Source organism: Pan troglodytes, chromosome 1 (genome assembly GCF_028858775.2).
Source record: "Pan troglodytes isolate AG18354 chromosome 1, NHGRI_mPanTro3-v2.0_pri, whole genome shotgun sequence".
Taxonomy (NCBI): Eukaryota; Metazoa; Chordata; class Mammalia; order Primates; family Hominidae; genus Pan; species Pan troglodytes.
The window spans coordinates 114134749-114152691 of NC_072398.2; the positions used below are offsets into that span (position 1 = coordinate 114134749).

A 17943-nucleotide genomic window follows, 5' to 3' on the forward strand; every position below is an offset into this window, starting at 1 on the left:
AAAATTTACCATTTTAACCTTAAAAATTTTTTTTTAGAGACGGTGTCTCACAATGTTGCCCGAGTCTCAAACTTCTAGCCTCAAATAAAAAAAAAAAAGAAAGAAAAAAGAAAAAGAAGAAAAAGTGCCAGCCCAGTGGCTCAGACCTGTAATCCCAGTCTTTGGGGAGGCCGAGGCGGGAGAATCGCTTGAGCCCAGGAGTTCGAGACCCACCTGGCCAACATAGGGAGACTCCAGTGTCTACAAAAAATAAAAACAATTAGCTGGAGTGTGGTGGCACACATCTGTGGTTCCAGCTACTTGAGAGGTGGAGGTGGGAGGATTGCTTGAGCCTGGGAGGTCAAGGCAGCAGTGATCCCTGATCGCACCACTGCACTCCGGCCTAGGTGACAGATCCTCATTTTGAGACCCTGTCTCAAAAATGAAAGAAAGAAAGAAGACAAAACAAATAAAAACTCCTGGCCTCAAGCAACACCATCCCTGCCCCCCGCCTCCCCCTGCCCCCCCAACCTCAGCCTTCTGAGTAGCTAGCATTACAAGTACCAGTTACCAGGCCTGGCAATTTTAAACATTTCTAAGTGTACCATTCAGTGGCATTAAGTACAATAACGTTGCACCACCAGGAATGAATTTTTAAGTCTCTTTCCAGAGATACCTGGCTAATCACACATTTGATAGTGGGGAAATAAGAAACATTTGTTGGTTGAAAGACGGATGCATGAGAGTAAAAGCAGTGTTCTTCCCCAGTGTGGGCAGTTTCCGCATAAGCATCTGCGATCCGTTTTGCATGTGAATGAAAGCCCAGTGACGGGCAGTGGGCACCAGTGCTGCTCCTTGCGTGTTTGAATCATGCTTGCTAAGTTTCAAGCAAGGAATGCTCCATTTCTCCCAACCAAGTCGGGCCTTTTGTATTCAAATCAAAAGCACAAAACTCTATTGTAGGGGGAAAATGAGTCTTTATTGGCAACCAGTGGTGTCCACTTACAGCAATAAATATGAAGTCTTAAGAGTACATTCTATATGAAGTACTATAGCTATTAATACACTTGGGTTTTGTTTGTTTTTTAAATGGGTGTCTTTGTGGGGTGCTGTTCTAATCAGTGCCACAGGCGCCGAGGAGAGGGAGGGAGCTGGGTAAGGAAGGAGGCAGGCCCACCCTAGCCACCGGGGAGTGGGCAGAGTCAGGAGAGCGGGGTTCTGATTTTGCCCCTTCCCTGTGAATCCTTGGGCACCTCACCGAAACACTTAAGGCCTCTGTATGGTAGAGGTTGGAATCCGTGGCCTTTAAAAGTCCTTTCAGCTCCTTCGCTCCTATCTGCATAATTTTTGGCATAGGCCAAGCGGCTGGTTGGTGGGGTGTTTAGCTCAGGACGAGAGGCCGAACGAGCGGGGAGTTGGCTGAGGATAGACTAGACACGCGTGGGTGACTCCAGCGTGATGGAACGCGGGGTGTCCCGGGATAGGGCTAAAGCGATGGGATTTCCAGACGAGTCTTTCCCAGGCCAACTTTTAAAGGTCGGAGGAAAGTTTCTCGTGGGGTGGGGGCCCAGAGGGGATGGCAGGGTGGGCTCCGACGCCTCCTCGCCTTTAAGCGGGTGGCCCCGGCTCTTCCTCCGTTACCTGGAGCGGGGAGGGGCTTGGGAAAGTTTGTGTTTGTTGCTGGCAAAGCGCCGGATGGGAGGCGCGGGCGGGCGCTGCGGTTCTTCCCTTCTGCTTTCGGGAAGCGGTCGGGGCTGCACACTCGGATCGGCGGGGCCGGCTCCCGGGCCCGGCCGGCTGGAGGAGGGAGGGAAGGAGGCGGGAGGGAGCGAGCGGAGCCAGGGGCGCACGTACGCCCCAGCGCTGGGATTTATCGGCTCGCGAGGAGAGCGGAGCAGGCGCGCGGCCCAGGCGGAGGAGCGCCGACTCTGGAGCAGCCGGAGCTGGAAGAGGAGGAGGAGGAGAGGCGGCGGGGAAGGAGGAGGAGGGGGAGAGTCGCTCCCGCCGGGCGAGCATGGGGCGCCTGGCCTCGAGGCCGCTGCTGCTGGCGCTCCTGTCGTTGGGTGAGTGTGCGCGGGGCTCAGCGGGGCACACGGGGACTGGCGGGGCCCTGGAGGGCTCGGCGGGGCGCGGCTGCAGCGCGCGGCCTGGGGCGCCGAGGGTGCCCGGGCTGCTCCCGGGAAACCCGGCCGGGGTGCGCGGGCTGTTCGGCCCGGCGGGGAGCGGCCGCGGGGCCGCCCGGAGCCTGGCGCGAATCCGCTCGGGCCCCGCGCGCGGGGTGCAAGTGGCCGCTCCGCCAGGCCGAGCCTCGCCCCCAACATGTGCCGGGGGGAGTGGCCCGGGGCCGTCTTTCCCCCAGGTCTCCCTACCTGTTGGCCGCCGGGAGCCCGGCTCACCTTGAACTCCCGGCCCGGAAGGTGCTGCGGTCCCGGCCCGGGTCCTCGGCTCGAGAGCGGAAATGTGAGCCTTTGATATGCCCCGCCATAGCCGCCGCCGGCCGGGTCGCTCTTCACCCAACCCGCGCGGAGTTGCCTTTCCAGGGAAGCGAGAGAATCCTCCAACTTCCTTCCACGAAGGTCACAGGGTGGCCCGGAGCGTTACAATGGAAATCGGCGAGCGAGTCCTGCCGTCATTTTCGTCGTGGCTAGATCTTCTGCCTCAGTCTTTTCTTTTAGCTTTTCTTGAAGCTGCCTAGCTGCGTGTTTATACACAAAGACCTAAGAGCCTGGCTTCTCCAACTTTTTCTACCTGTTACTTTCCCTCCCTTACTATCCCCTCGTCTTCCACCCTCCGGAAACCCTGGGTGCCCCGTGAGGTTTTGGCCCAGCGCCCTCCCCCCACCCAAGGAATCTTTTGTGGGTTTTTTCCCTCTCCATTTTCCATTCACTCCATACACAGACACCATCTTCACGTAGATCCACATGGTGATCCTAGCCAGCCACGGAAATATGTTTATTAAGTGCCCACCATGGTACCCCAGGGCCGACTCTTAAATGCTTTGATATTCTTGGATCCTTGTTGTCAGTGTCAACCAGGACAAGATGATTCCTGTGACCTGGCCTGGGGTTCTCTTCCAAGCCCCTAGAGAAGGTGGCTCTGAGTCTTTCACAGAGCGCATGATGTGCGGTGTCCGTGCCATTCAGGTCCCAGCTGCACACAGGGCAAATGATTACTCTGCACTTATGGTCAGAGGGTTCCAGAGGAGGCCTTGTACAGCCACTCCCCTGCTGGGGACACCGGGGCCCACACTGCTCTAACCCCCATGACTCCTGCTGCTGATGAACCAGCCTTGCTGGCTGCTGTGTTTTCTTCCTTCACCTTGAAGGGATTTTCTGAACTGACTCCCTCAGAGAGCTCGTCCAGCCACATTGCTTCAGCTTCAGCCCATGTGCAGAAAGCTTCCAGATCTTCCACTTAGTTTTATGGCATCTTTTCTATAGTCCCTGATCCTAGTGCTTTATTTTTATTTTTGAAACAAAGCCTCAGTCTTTCACCCAGTCTGGAGTGCAGTGGCACAACCACAGCTCACTGAAGCCTCAAACTCCTGGGCTCAAGTGATTCTCCCACCTCAGCCTCCTGAAGTGCTGGAATTACAGGCATGCTCCACCACACCCGGTGGTAGTGCTTTTAATCTTTACTTGTCACTCTGGGACCCTTGTAAGTTGTATGTTAGTGGCGCACTGCTGTTATAGTCCACACACATTAATTGACTTTATGTGTCTGGGTCAAGCAGGGCCATGGCCTAGGTTTGCACAGATTGTGCACTGTACAACTTCGGGAGCTGCTGTTCACTTTGTAGTCTGTGTGAATGACTCCCCCTAGAGCTGTGCAGTTCTCTGAACAACCTGGGTACCAGTTATGAGGGTGGGATGAGGTAGAACTTTGAAAACAATGCCCTTGAGTAATAATGAAGGGAGAAGAGGGGAGGGGGCAAAGAGAGACTGACAAAAACAAAATAGAAGTGGGGAAAGCACAGCTTGGGGAAATCTTGATTGTACTCCAGCATATCCTGTCCTGGCTGGATGCCTCCTATGAATTACACAGGGAATTTCTGTGGTGTCACCAGCCAGTACCTTTTCACCTAACAGTTCTCTGAACCATTGATGACCCTCCTGATAACTCTGCTGTCACAGAATCTCACTCGGTGTGGCTTCAGCCTGACCTCTGGGAAGGTCTCGCTGTGTTACACTGCTCTGGCACTGTACTGATCCCTGAAATGTAATATGTTGATAAACAAGATCATCTTTCCTCCTGGGGTGTAACCTGGGTATAATCGTGGTATCGCTGCTCTTTTTGACCTCCACATTCACGTAGTCTCTCAATTCTTGGCTCTCCCCGTACCGCAGACTCCAGCTTCTTTCTTTCCTTCCTATTTCTACGGCTACTGTCTTAGCCCAGGTCCTGATTGTTTCCCACACAGTTGGTGTCTTCCTGGTTGATTATTTCCTCCAGCCTCCCTTTTAAGCTCATCCTTTTCCTAAATGATCATTTTTGGGGCTCCCACCTGTTCTCACTGGGTCCTTATGAGTTACCTCCAAGGAGATGTTGCCCCTTGTGTCCCTCCCCTCTGGTCTTCTCTGGCTCAGACACTTCGTTCCAACTAACCTGTTTGCTCTCCTTTATGTAAACTATATTAAACCTTCTGGCCCCTTCTACTTCTCACCTCTTGCCTGCGTATTAATATTTCCTTTTTCCCTTGAAACTCACTTTCTCCATGAAGCCTTCCTAAGCCTACCTACCATGATCACACCAGAACCCACCCAGCCACATAGAGCAGGTTTCACATCCATTGCCTGTGTCTGACCTGTCTTGCCCATCCACTCAATGTGGCATTTCTTGAGTGGCCACTCTGTGTGCAACTGTGTGATCAATACTGGGAGTCCCAGACAAATGACAAAGACACAGCATCTCCCTGAGCGGCTGGTGGGTGTGAGTAGACAGAGAATAAAATAGCTAACCACAGGACTGAATGAAATACCTGACATGGAAACCAAGTGTGGGAAACAAGGAAGGGGATGATTAATTTTGACTTGGGGGTTGGGGCTGGTTTTGCTGAAGAAGTGACATTTGAGTTGAGCCTTGAGGATAATTAGAATTTTGAAAGAAAGGATAGAAGAGCATTCTGGGCTCTGGGGAAAAGCCTAAAGTGTGGATGAGTGAAAGTACATGGCTCATTGAGAAATGGCACGTAAGTTCCCTGTAGCTGGAGCTGGGAGGAGGAGGAAATAATGGGGGTGCAATTATTTGGGGGAGGAGGAAATAATGGGGGAGGAAAGGTGGGTTTGGGATAGATCCTGTAGGTTTTGCATGCTGTGCTAAGGAGTCTGGACTGGGAGGGGTAGATTTGTTGGTGCTCTGGGTGCTGCCAGCCAGTCTGTGCCCTGTCATCAGAGCATATATTTCCTTCATTGTATGTAATTGTTCCCTACTCTGATTGTTTCCCCTGGGGGCAGGGGCCATATTGATTTTGTTCACTACAATGTCCCTATTACGAATAGGATATATAACTCATACTGGTTGTTTGATACATATTGGCTGACTGAATACTTACATATGTCATTTTATCTGTGGGAATGGGTAGCCATTAAAAGTTTGTAGGGCGAGATTAACAGGACAGGGTAACGTGTTGAGGAGGATAAACCCTCAACTAGTGCAACATAAATTGGAGAGTAGAAGGCATGGAGATTGTAGGGTGGGATTAACACATTCTCTTTATTTATGTCTTTATTTTTGCAAATCTATTGAGATACTTTTTTAAGTGTCAAAAGCATTACATCTGTATTTTAAAATTCAAATAATGTAAAAGGACTTTGTATTAATCAGGTAGGCTAAACTGCTCTAACAAACTCAAAGCATAGTGGTTCAGACAATAGATGTGTCTTATATAACAATGTGAGGGAGATGCTTCAGAGGAAAGGGTTGGGTGGGAACCCTGCTTTACACAGTCATTCTGGCTCCCCAGCTGGTGGCAGTTCTGCTGTCTTCAACTCACAGTTTCTAAGATCACTTTGGTAGTCGTCATCACCATTCCAGCCCCTACAAAGGAGGAAAGAGCGTGGAGTAGAATATTTGGAGTCTTTGTGGGTCAGACTTGAAAGTGGCACACATCATTTCTGCACACGTTCTATTGGAGAGACTTTGGGCCCATGCCACACTAGCTGTAAGGAAAGCTGGGAAGCCATGTGCCAGCTACTATGGAAGAAGGGAAAGTCAGATTTTGAGGGAACAGCTAACAGTCTCTGTGTTACTTATAAAGGATATAAGGTCAAAAGAAAAATCTGGGCTAAACACGTCAGCTCATGCCTGCAATCCCAGCACTTTGGGAGGCCAAGGTGGGAGGATTGCTTAAGATCAGGAGATCGAGACCAGCCTGTGCAACATAGTGAGACCCCCATCTCTACTAAAAAATAAGAAAAGTTAGCCGGGTATGGTGGCATGTGCCTGTGGTTCCAGCTACTTGGGAGGCTGAGTGGGGAGGATCACTTGAGTCTGGGAGGTCAAGGCTGTAGGGGACCGTGATCGCACCACTGCACTCCAGCTTGGGTAACAAAGCGAGACCCTGTCTCAAAAAAAAAAAAAGGAAAAAAATGTGTCCACCCTCCTGCCCAGGCACAGCCACTCCTGTCTAACGTGTGTGTGTCTCTGCATACTGAGTATTTTGGTTTTTTTTCCTCATAGCTTCTGTACAAGGCTGTGCACCTAATAGGCACAGACTAATAATAGCTACTATTTCTCGATTGCATATCAAGAGTCAAGCTCTGACGTACATTCTGGTATTTATTCCTCACAGCAATACTTTGAGAAAGTCACTATTATTTTGTCTTTATTACAGATAAGGAAACTGATGCCCAGAAAAGTTAGTTAACTTGTCTAGAGACATACAGATTCTTCCTAGCAGACCTAGGATCTGATCTCAGGACTCCATTCTGTCTCTGCTAAGGAAAAGTTTACTAATGTTCGCTAAACCTTATGCTGCGTATTGCTTGAGATTAGCTTAGGTGAAGAAAGATGATAGTGGTTTGAAAGTGAAAGTGCATTTAAAAATAGGAGGATCCAGGATTAGTGCAGCCCAGGTACACTTCCTGAAGGGAAGGGCAGTGCCAGCATGCACCTCAGAGGTGTGGCATCTCTGCAACCCTAGCAGGTGGCCATGCCGGCTCTGAGGACGGGCCGAAATGCAACTGCCTCTGGAAAGCACTGAAGGAGGAGGAAGGCCAGTGGGAGGAACCCTAGTGAATCCATCCAGCTTTAACAGTCTTTGAAGTGCTGTGGCCTTCAGAGATTCCTTGGCACTTATTTTAGCCTTGTTAACAGAATTCCTGTATCTGCCAAGCTGATTAATGCCTGCCCTGGCTATAATTATTCTTATTAGCCTGCTGAATAGGAACTCTAGTTGTCAGTGATCATTCCTTACAAGGCAGCAGGCTAGTCGGCATTTATGTGGCTATTTTGTTTTAGCGATGAGCTGCTGAGCTGATCTTCCCCCCGTAGATTGAATGTACATTTTCATATTGGCACTGCGTCTGGCAGTTAAATAAGGTGTGTGCTTGTCTGTCGATGTGTGTCTGCATCTCACTTTATCAAATGAAGTTGGAAGGATGCTGTCCAGGCAGTTCATAGCTGTTTTGTTTAATTGCATTGGTTTCTTAAAGGCAGGGTTGCAAGGGTCATTTGACTCTGCTTTGGGAAAATAACTTGAACTGGCAAAAATTCTTCATAATTTATCTTCTGGAAAAGGCGAAGTGCTGCAGTTGGCACAGTCAGTGGTTTTTTCGATCTTGGACTATTTCTCCCCACACCAACTGTAGTCTTTGAGAAGCAACAGAATTAGACCCAGAAGTTAACACTGTCGTGTCCCAGCAATATGCGTTTCCAGGAGGCTGGAGATCATGGCTCTGTGCATTCGCTTGTGTTCTTTGAAGGCTGATTTCTCCACAATACTCTGTATTGTGTCACTAAGCAGCATGATTCAAGTTTAAGTAAAATGTTCTGGGACCTTAATTGCATCCTGTTTCACACCTTTACAAGCAGTTGGAATGTGAAAATATTTATCTCACTTAGGGTATTTCATAGGAGTGGAGAAGAACCCGTGGCTACTGTTGCTCTGTCTAGGATGAATTTGGCTTAGAATAGCGAAGAGTGGAATTGTGCCTAAGGGTTCCGGGCACATTTCAGAGTGGGTGCTACCTTGGAATCCTAACGAAATAGAGATAGTGGGCAGACAGATGAGTTACTTCTTGGAGCTTAAAAGTGACTCCAAGCCAAGAATATTCTGATAATGGCTCTTCCTTGCTCTTCTTTAGAGCTGGACTAGACAGAACTCCCCAGCTTATGGGCCTCAGTAAGGGACTCACATGGATTTCAGGTGGGTTGTCATGATACTGATACCCACAGGGCAGGGGCTGCCTCTAAATCCAAAGGCCTGCTTACCCGGAGAGCTATACAGATATTATCATTTCCTGTGTGTGCTATGATTTGACGAAGGATGGCAGTCCTCTCCTTCACTTGGTGAACTACAGCCCTTTAGCCCTAGCTTTGGAATGAGCTGTTTGAAGATGCAAGGTGAGAAGCTCAGTAACACGGCTAGCAGCTCATTTATTCAGCAAATATTGAGCAAGCGCCTACTATTACACGCCGGGCATTGTTCTGAGGATTGCTGTATGAGCAGAGCAGACTCAGATCTGCCCTCAAAGAGTTGGACAAAATGCACTAGATGTCAGAAAGTGGACGATTGAGATGAGGGTCAAGGGCAGGTTCTTGGAAATGCCTGCAGTGAGGAGACAGGAAATGAAAGGGAGAGTTCTAGGAGTAGTCAGGGAACGGGAGAAGTACTGGGAGAGCACGCTGTCGGAAGCCAAGCAGAGAGATGGGTGTGAGTGGACTTGTTAAAGAGGGATTGGTCACATGCTGCTACAGAACTGGAAGGATAAAGACAGAGAAGCCCTTGGATATGGGCACTGTGAAGTCTGCCCAGTGAAGGAGGAAGGGAAATCACAGAACTTGAGAAGTGGGTGGGGTGGGGAAGGAACTCCGAGTCAGAAACGATCGCCCACCTTTTCAAGTGGTGTGGAGCGGAAGACCACTGTGAGGGTAGTGGCTCAGGGCACGGCAGAACCAGATCAACTTAAACAGGATCCAGGCGTCTCTAAGCAGGCCCACAGGCCAGCTGGGAGACTCTGGTGGCAAAGGACAGGCTGAAGAGCAGTGAGCAGGCATGACTACTGGGTGTGGACTCCAGAGAAGGTGGCACAGGGGGGTTGGGGTGCAAATAGAAGCCCTAGCCTTGAAGAGCCACAGAGGAGGGAAGGGAGAGGGAGAGGAGAGCATGGAGAGAGCAGTGTGATATGGCATGCAGTCTCTGCAGTGATCTCAGACTTTTCAGCCCTAACAGTAGCCCCAGAGCCTCCCCAGACATGCTAGTTAGAGGTTTTCTATATGTTCCCTTGTTCCCTGTCTCTTTCTTTTTAGGACAGGGTCTCACACCATCACCCTGGCTGGATTACAGTGGTGCAATCACGGCTCATTGCAGCATGAAACTCCTGGGCTCAAGCAGTCCTCCCACCTCAGCCTCCTGAGTAGCTAGGACTGCACAACCAGGCCTGGTTAATTTTTTATCTTTTTTCTAGAGGCAGGGTCTTGCTATGTTTCTCGGACTGGTCTCAAACTCCTGGCCTCAAGTGATCCTCCTGCCTCAGCCTCCCAAAATATTGTGAGCCACTGCTCCCGGCCTGTATGTTCCCTTTCTTTATCTGCACACATATAAAGTTTCCTCTGTGTCCCTCTGGATGTCTTCTTCTGTGTTGATTGGTGGAATTAACTTACTCTCTGATAGCTTTTAGGTCTTTGGCTGTTAGGCAGAATCTCTAGCACAGGGACTCTTGCATTTTATAATCCATCTTTCTCTTATTCACATTAGCTAAGAAGATTTTAATAGTTTGTATTACAAATAAACCATTACATGTGTGTTTTTAAAATCTACTTCTGTTCTTCATACCCTTCCAGCCTTACTTCATCTCCCAATTAAAAGAGGAAAAAATAGGATTCAGGCTTCAGAATCAGCCTTTCATTTGAATCCTGTCTTCCCTCAGTGTGAACCTTGGACAGGTTTTCTAACCTCTTTGAATCTCACTTTCTGTCTCTGTGAAATGGGAATAATACCTCTCTTGGAGGTTTTTCCATGAAGATTAAAAACAATATATTTAGAAGAATGCAAACATTAGTGTATGTAAGTTCCTAGAACTCTGCTACCCCAACTGTGTTCTGTGGACCACCAGCATTGGCAGCACCTGGGGGAATCTCAGGTCCAAACTTGTGAATCAAAGTTTGTATTTGAACAAGATCCGCAGGGGATTCAAATGCATGCTAAAGTTTAAGAAGCATGCCTGGAGGAGGTTTGGCATACAAATTACTTGGTAGTCTGGGCTTTCTCAGTGGGACTGAGGCAAAGCCATGGTCAGAGTCTGAGCTGGAGGAGAGTGGGCTGGGGCTGGACCCCATGGGAATGTGACAGTCATTCAGTTAGCAGTGAAGGATGGAGGATGGCATAGGTCTGTAGTAAAGGCAGTGGGCCTAGTTTCGTGGCTTTATCCCACCAAGTTTGGCAGCCTAGGAGGGACAGCATCATGTGGTCTTTCCATGGAATGAGAGTGGAAGGATGAGTGATAAAGGAACCGAGGGAACTGATGAGAACATCACAGGAAAGATTAGCCAAGGAGTACACGTGGGATAGGCAGGTGAGTGGGGCTTCCAGGCTTGATGCACCTGCAGAAGGTTTGAGGGCCTGGAGGGCATGATGATGGCATAAAAGCAGATTCTGAGGTGCAAGGGAGTGGGTAGTCTAGGAAAGTAGGAGGTGAGGATCAAGAGAGGTAACTTCTGAGTTCAGGGTTTTGGCAGCAGAGATCTAAGGGGAGATAGGCTGGATGGCTAGTAGTGACATAAGCATTTATTCAGAGTTTCTGCCTCTTCCACCATTTTGGCTGGTTGAGCTAATATCTGACTGGGTTGGGCCTGAATGGATTAGGAGAGAGGGGTGTGACTTAGAAGCATTAGCCCTAGGCGTTGTGGGGAAAAGGCAGTAACCTATGACTAAGATGAATTGGGGGTTGGGGACCAGGTGCGATGCAAGAGAAACCAATATGAGGGTTCTTTCCTTCCCAATAAATTCCTGTCTACCTTTTTTGTAGCATTTATTTTGTGCCAGGCACTACGCTTTTCTTTTCTTTTTTCTTTTTTTTAAAGAGGGGGTCTCTGTCACCCAGGCTGGAGTGTAATGTTGCAGTCATAGCCCACTGCAGCCTCAACCTCCCAGGCTCAAGTGATCCTCCCACCTCAGCCTCCCCAGCAGCTGGAACCAGCTAATGCACTTTCCATAGATGAACTTACTTAGGAGGCTTCATAGCCCCATGAGAGTAGGCACTGTTGTTACCCCTGTTTAATAGATGAGCAAACTGAGTCACAGAGGTGAAGTCACTTGCTCAGGGTCACAGTGTAAGTGGCAGACCTGGGATTCAAACCCAGGTAGTCTGGCTCCAGAGTGTGGGTTCATAACCACAGTACACTAGTCTGTCTTTCCATGTTAGTCAAAATATATCTTTGAAAACACTGAAAGGAATTGATATAATTAGCTAAATTGTGATAACATTTGTTTCCTTGTCTTTCAAGACAGGAGGCTTGGATTTTGGCCCTTGTCCTTCTACTCACTAGTTTTGTGACCTTGGACAAGTTGCTGAATAGCTCTCAGCCCCTGTAAAATAAGGGTTGGGCTAGCTGATCCCAAAGGTCTCCCCTTCCATCTCCAGAATTCTTGGAGTTCATGCTGACCCCTGCTGTTGGCCATGTGGCCTCTTGGCCCAGCCCTGGCTTCCTGCCCATCTTCCGAGCACTCCTTATGATCCTGCAGCCTGTGCCTGTTGTCTCTCACCTGGCTGGTGCCTCTTCACAACAGTGGGTTGGTGCCTCTGAGGGCTCTGGAAATTGTTTGGTCCTTGTGTAGGCGACTGCTGCCTGATTGCAGCCCATTTCCTGCGCACTAAGGATCTTTCCCTGTGGTTCTCTAGGGTACAGAAGTGTCCCCACCACCAGGCTAACTGGGCTTTCAGGCAGACCCCTGGGGGAAGTCACAGAAACAGTAAAACCAATAAGCCATTTCTAGATGACAGACTGTTTCTTATCATTACCGATTTTCTTTTATGTGTGCAAGTTTTGATTGAGGATATCAGCCATGAGTAAGCTGGGGCTGACTAATCACGCCTCAGCCCTCACAAATGTGACTTGTGTCTTCTCCCTTCAGCCTAGGAAAGAGCCTGGAAGATGTTCCACAGGTTGCCCTTTTCCCAGTATGCCCCAGACCACAGTGAGAAGAGACACAGACATCTTGAGATGTGTATAAATATTGCTACTACTTTGGCTTTTACACCCTTCCTGAAGGGTAGAAGAGTTGAAATACTTTTGTTTTTTTGAAGCAGGGTCTTGCTCTGTTGCCCAGGCTGGAGTGCAGTGGGGCAATCTTGGCTCATTGCAACCACTGCCTCCCGGGTTCAAGCAATTCTCATGCCTCGGCCACCCAAGTAGCTGAAATTACAGGGATGTGCCACTACACCGGGCTAATTTTTGTATTTTTAGTAGAGACGGGGCTTCACCATGTTGGCTAGGCTGGTCTCGAACTCCTGGCCTCAAGTGATCCGCCTGCCTCAGCCTCCCAAAGTGCTGGGATTACAGGTGTGAGCTACCACGCCCAGCCGAAGAGTTGAAATTCTGACATCTCCAACCAATAGACTCAGCTGGCTAAAAAATGTGCCCCTAGTATTTGGGGAATTTCTTCCTTTTCATTGCTTTGGTCTGAACAAGGAAGGTTCAAAATGATGCTGGATAAATACCACCTACTAAAAGGATACATTATAGAAAGTCTACATGTTATAGAAGAAACTTATGTGTATGAGCTCAGTCCTTACTGCATCTTGGCTGCTGTCTGGCCCTCCCTGGCTACTTTGAGGTGCTACTGTTGATGCCGCTGCTAAGCCTAGTGATTTCATCTCAGTGGTTTTGGATGCAGATATTTTTGAGGCTTATCCCTTTAGGATGTACTGAGAAGAGAATATTAGCTGATTTGGTGTCTGTCCAGTGTACACTACTTTGCTTATGTTGCAGCGAGGAGTTAAAAAACACACACATTTTTGGCACAACTATTCGTTTTCCCATTTTCTGAAAGCTGGCGCATTGAAACGTTTTCTTATTTATTAGAAGACATTACAGTCCATCATCTTTGAGAAATCCTTACAGTAAGTTCCAAGTTAAGACCATAGTGTGTAACTCACGGCATGACACAGCACAGGGTACTGAGTCACATTAGTCAAAGTAAAAACAGTTATGACCCTTGAAGGAGTAAATTATTTGTGTCCAACTTTACTTTTCAATACAGGACATTGCTACTTTGCTTTGTAATCTTTTTTTTTTTAGTACTTCCGCAGCATTGAGGGAATATTGACTCTGTTTCTGACATTGTGCAAGATTACAAAGTCCAAAATGGAATGGAACCAGTTATAAGTGAATGGCAGAATGGATCATAGGTGTTTTTTAAAGGCCTGGGTGAATGAGTTATTAGATCACTGTACATATGGGACTGTCACAATTATAGAGATGAAACTGAGGCCAGAGGCTGTTATTATTGAAAAGTTCCATGGAGCAGGTGGGGCTGGAGAGTTGGGAGCCAGGAGCAGGAGGAAATGCATTTCAGGTATGAAAGTGGGCAGTACGGTTTCTCAGAGGTGGGAGTAGATAAATGTGTACAGGTTGGTGTCCCATTTGGGGATTAGCTAACTTCAGCTGGAAAAGTAATAGAGACCTTAGGGGACGTGGATATTAAACTCTGGGGAAGGGAGGTTGGTGGAGAAGAATGTGAGCAAAGTCACCCTGAAAGATGTTGGCAGCATCACCAGCGCCCACAGAGCAGCTAAGAGCCGGCATGTGTGAGGCTGGAGAGGTCCGCTGGAGCTTACAGGAAGCCAGCCTGCTAAATTAAGGTGATAAGTCAGGCCATAATCCTATTTTTGGTTGTTTCTTATAAGAAAAACAACTCACAAAACAATTACTGATGTTCCCCCCAGATAGTTTATCAGAGCATTTCTTCAAAGGGCTATGACCTGATAAGAGAGACATAAGTTTTAGAGCAATGATGGGAATTTTAGTTGGTTTTCTATGGAAACAAGGTTTATGCAATCATGTGATCTATTCATCGGAGTCCCACTTTCATTACCATTTATCCCACAAACAAGTTTCAGCGGAAACAGTAGTATGAATCCCAGGAAGCCTAGTGTCATACGTGGCTCATAAATAATTGGGGAAGGTACCTTTGTTAGCCCATCTAGGGAGGGCCACAGAGGTAGCAAGGTGGCATATGCTGCCCAGTGGTACCCTCAGGGACCCCACATTCCAGCACCGAGTTAGCTCACACCACAGGCTGAAAGGTAGTTATCATGCAGCAGGATGTGAGTTTGGGTCATTAGAAAACAGCAGTGATGAGGCAAGCTCTGCTTTCTGTCCAGTATGTTCATTTAAGGCATTTGGGCCTCAAGACAAAGAAGTGTGAAAACTGAGCACATAATCAAGTGTTGGTGACCCCTCTTGAGGTTTTCCCAAGTACCCCTCCCACCAGTCCTTAGAAACGACTGGAAGATAGATGCACACAATACCTTCTTTGGTTTATATATTTGTCTTGGAATTATTTCCAGTTATTTGATTCTTTGGATTTCAAGTAAAGCCTCATTTCCTCAGTGAAATGAGGACATGTTGGACCCAGGAGTGCTGCCGCCTACAGCATGGGCCAGCCTGCGTCAGCTCTTGGTGATGGGCTGTCACTCAGCCACCTTCCTTGAGAGCACAGCCATCGGTTTGTGATGATCTGTTTATTAGGATGAGCATTTGTGTGTCTCACCCAACCGTAAGCAGCTCGAAAGCGGGATCATGTCTGTTTTTGCTTACCCCAGCATGTAGGAACTTGAATCTTTGAATAATTGAATTAATGTATGTGCTTAGAAAAATGCCTATATGGTGTATATATTATATATATTTAAAATTGTGGACGTTAAGTTATAACGGGGGCAGAAGATATCTATGTGTCCTTTTTACTATCTTTCTTATGTGTGCTTATTTATCTTCTTTTGTTTGGAAAGAATTGCGTGTGACTTCATTTCTAAGACAGGTTTTTGTGGTAGAGTAGGAAAAAATGAAATCTATACATGAGAAAGAAGGGGTGAGAAAAGTCTCCATTCTTCTTCCTGTGGATTTTCTCGTTTTTTTCCTTGGCAGCTTGGGTGGAAGACAGATGACTCATGAGTTCTCATTATTGTTTCTCCACTGCCTCCACCCCTTCCCTTTGCAGGATTGATACAACCGTTTCCACCCCAGAATGGCATAGGCTCCCTTCTTGGGCTTCGTCCTGGTTGGTCATAGTCTAGAGAAGCAGACTTCTTCAGTCCCAGTGTATGCGTCAAGTGCTTCGTGGCTGGGTTCATTCAAACCATGGATCATCTGCTTGTCATCACTGTTCTAGGGAGCAGCCCACACTGAGCCACATCTGAGCAAAGGGGCAGTAGTACTGCCGCCTGTAGCGTGGGCCTGGTCTCACTGCGTAGTTAATAACCACTATTTATTATCTGCCCCATGTCGAGCATTATTCTGGATCTGGGGGCACCTGAAAACATAGATCGACACAGTCCTTTGACTCCTCCAGCAACCAGTCTAAATGTGGAGGATGACACACACACAGGAAGAGAGGTGGCATGGACGAAGTGTCATCCAAGGATTGTTAAACGAAAGGGGAAACAAACTGAACATTAAAGAAAAGGGAGAGCATTCTGGGAGTACTTTAGGCAGAGGTGTTTTTGCAGAAAAGGTAAGTATGATCCCCTGTACCTGTTTATATCACTACCTATGTCTCGTCTCTACCTGTGCATGTATTTTTTTTTTTTTTTTTTTTTTTGAGACGGAGTCTCACTCTGTTGCCTAGACTGGAGTGCAGTGGCACAGTCTCGGCTCACTGCAACCTCCGCCTCCCAGGTTCAAGCAGTTCTCTGCCTCAGCCTGCCGAGTAGCTGGGATTACAGGTGCCTGCCACCATGCCCGGCTAATTTTTGTATTTCTAGTAGAGATGGGGTTTCAGCATCTTGGCCAGGCTGGTCTTGAACTCCTGACCTCGTGATCTACCTGCCTCAGCCTCCCAAAGGGCTGGGATTACAGGCGTGAGCCACCACACCCAACCTGCATGTAGTTTTAAAGGCATTAGTGCCATGTCTGGATTGGGGACTTTTGTAAGGATCCAAAGCACCCAGATAGTTGGTTTTTACTAGCCCCAAAGAAGAGTGTAAATGAAATTGATGAGGTGAGTTTTGGGGTTTAGAATCCTGAGATTGTGTCACTTCCCAAGGTGCTGAGAACTGGTCCCTTGATTGACGCTGTGTGTCACAGTTGCCCCAGCTACATGCTCTGCGCTTTCTGTATTGAGCCTGGTGAAGGGCTATTTTTGAAAATTCACTGATGAAGGGCTGTTTCTGAAATTAATGAGATTATGTACTTTTTGTTAAGCCCCTGGATGACGATCCAAAGATCAATTCTGGCCCTAACATTCCAGAAGCTCATTGAGATAGGAGTGATCACAGTCACTGCATCAGCAGGCATGCTGCTGGGCTGGGGGTGTGGTGATGAGCAGTCCCTCCAGAGTCTCACAGGGAGGCTGACAGGCAGTTGGCTCCAGGTGATCGTGGTGGCAAGCAGACCCGCAGTGGGCACCTTCTAAACTCTGCCTGAGCTGGGGGCTGAGGTGGGGAAGGATCAGGAAAGCCTTCAGCAAGCTGGACTCATTTGAACTCATTAAGTCTTGATGACCAGTAGGTTTTTGTCTGGCAGAGAAGGGGTGGGTAGTTTACTTTAGGCAGAGGGAAGAGCACAGAGAAAGCGATAAACCAGCTGTCGCAGTGGCTTACACCTGTAATCCCAGCACTTTGGGAGGCTGAGGCGGGCGGATCGCTTGAGGCCAGAAGTTCGAGACCACCCTGGCCAACATGGTGAAACCCTGTCTTCGTTAAAAATACAAAAATTAGCTGGGCATGGTGGCACATACTTCTACTCCTAGCTACTCGGAGGTTGAGGCATGAGAATTGCTTGAACCCAGGAGGCAGAGGTTGCAGTGAGCTGAGATTGTGCCACTGCACTCCAGCCTGGGTGACAGAGAGAGACTCCCTTTCAAAAAAAAGAAAAAAAAAGATAAAACCATTCATAGGAGGATATTGGTTTTTAATAAATGAGGAAGACTTTTTGCAGCTAGTGTGGAGGGTTGAGTTGTAGGGTCATTTAGAGGGAAAGGATTGAGACTGGAGAGAAAGTCCTGAGTGTAAAGAGCCTGTGTGTCACCTGAAGGAGCTTAAGTCTAACATCATAGATGAATTTGTCTGTTTTTTCCTGATTCTGCCTTCCCTAAAAAGCTGGAGGTCCCTCCTTTCCTTTATTTACTTGATGTTTTAAAAGGTCCTCATCTTATTGGGGACTCACCTCCTTCCAACTTTTCTATAAGTCAACATACTGTTTCATCTTTATCGACTCTGACGCTTGGCCAGGTGTTAGCTCATCAACTTTCCGTGATGATGTGGTTCTGCACACAGTAGGCGTGCAGCAAAAAAATACTGAATGAAGGAATGAAGTATCAGACTGTAGTTAAAGTGTTCCTTAAAGGGCATGTGAACCCAGAGTCTTTTTTAATTTAATTCCCTGCAAGCCAAACTGTTAAACAACACTGTACTCCTTACTGAGCCTCATCAGGGAAGCTCGGCATAGACCCCTCATCACCCATGGCTTGTAGCACTGTGTCTACAAATGAGAAGGGCAGGCTTAAAGTGTTGTTGGGGAGGAGGGGTGGATGAGGCAAAGGAGGAGCAGACAGTGGATCTAGGGAACAGTCAAATAACGGGAGAG

At 48.0% G+C, this 17943-nt stretch overlaps 1 protein-coding gene across 1 annotated transcript in view; it reads left to right on the top strand.

Moving 5' to 3' along the window:
• The first annotated feature begins 1705 nt into the window (after positions 1 to 1705).
• The window catches only part of PTGFRN (prostaglandin F2 receptor inhibitor), an 80634-nt gene continuing 64396 nt past the window's right edge, over positions 1706 to 17943 (top strand). The window contains exon 1 of the mRNA XM_009428418.5: positions 1706 to 2042. Coding sequence (XP_009426693.2) covers positions 1994 to 2042 — 49 coding nt within the window. The 5' untranslated portion in view covers positions 1706 to 1993. The remainder of the gene's footprint in view (positions 2043 to 17943) is intronic.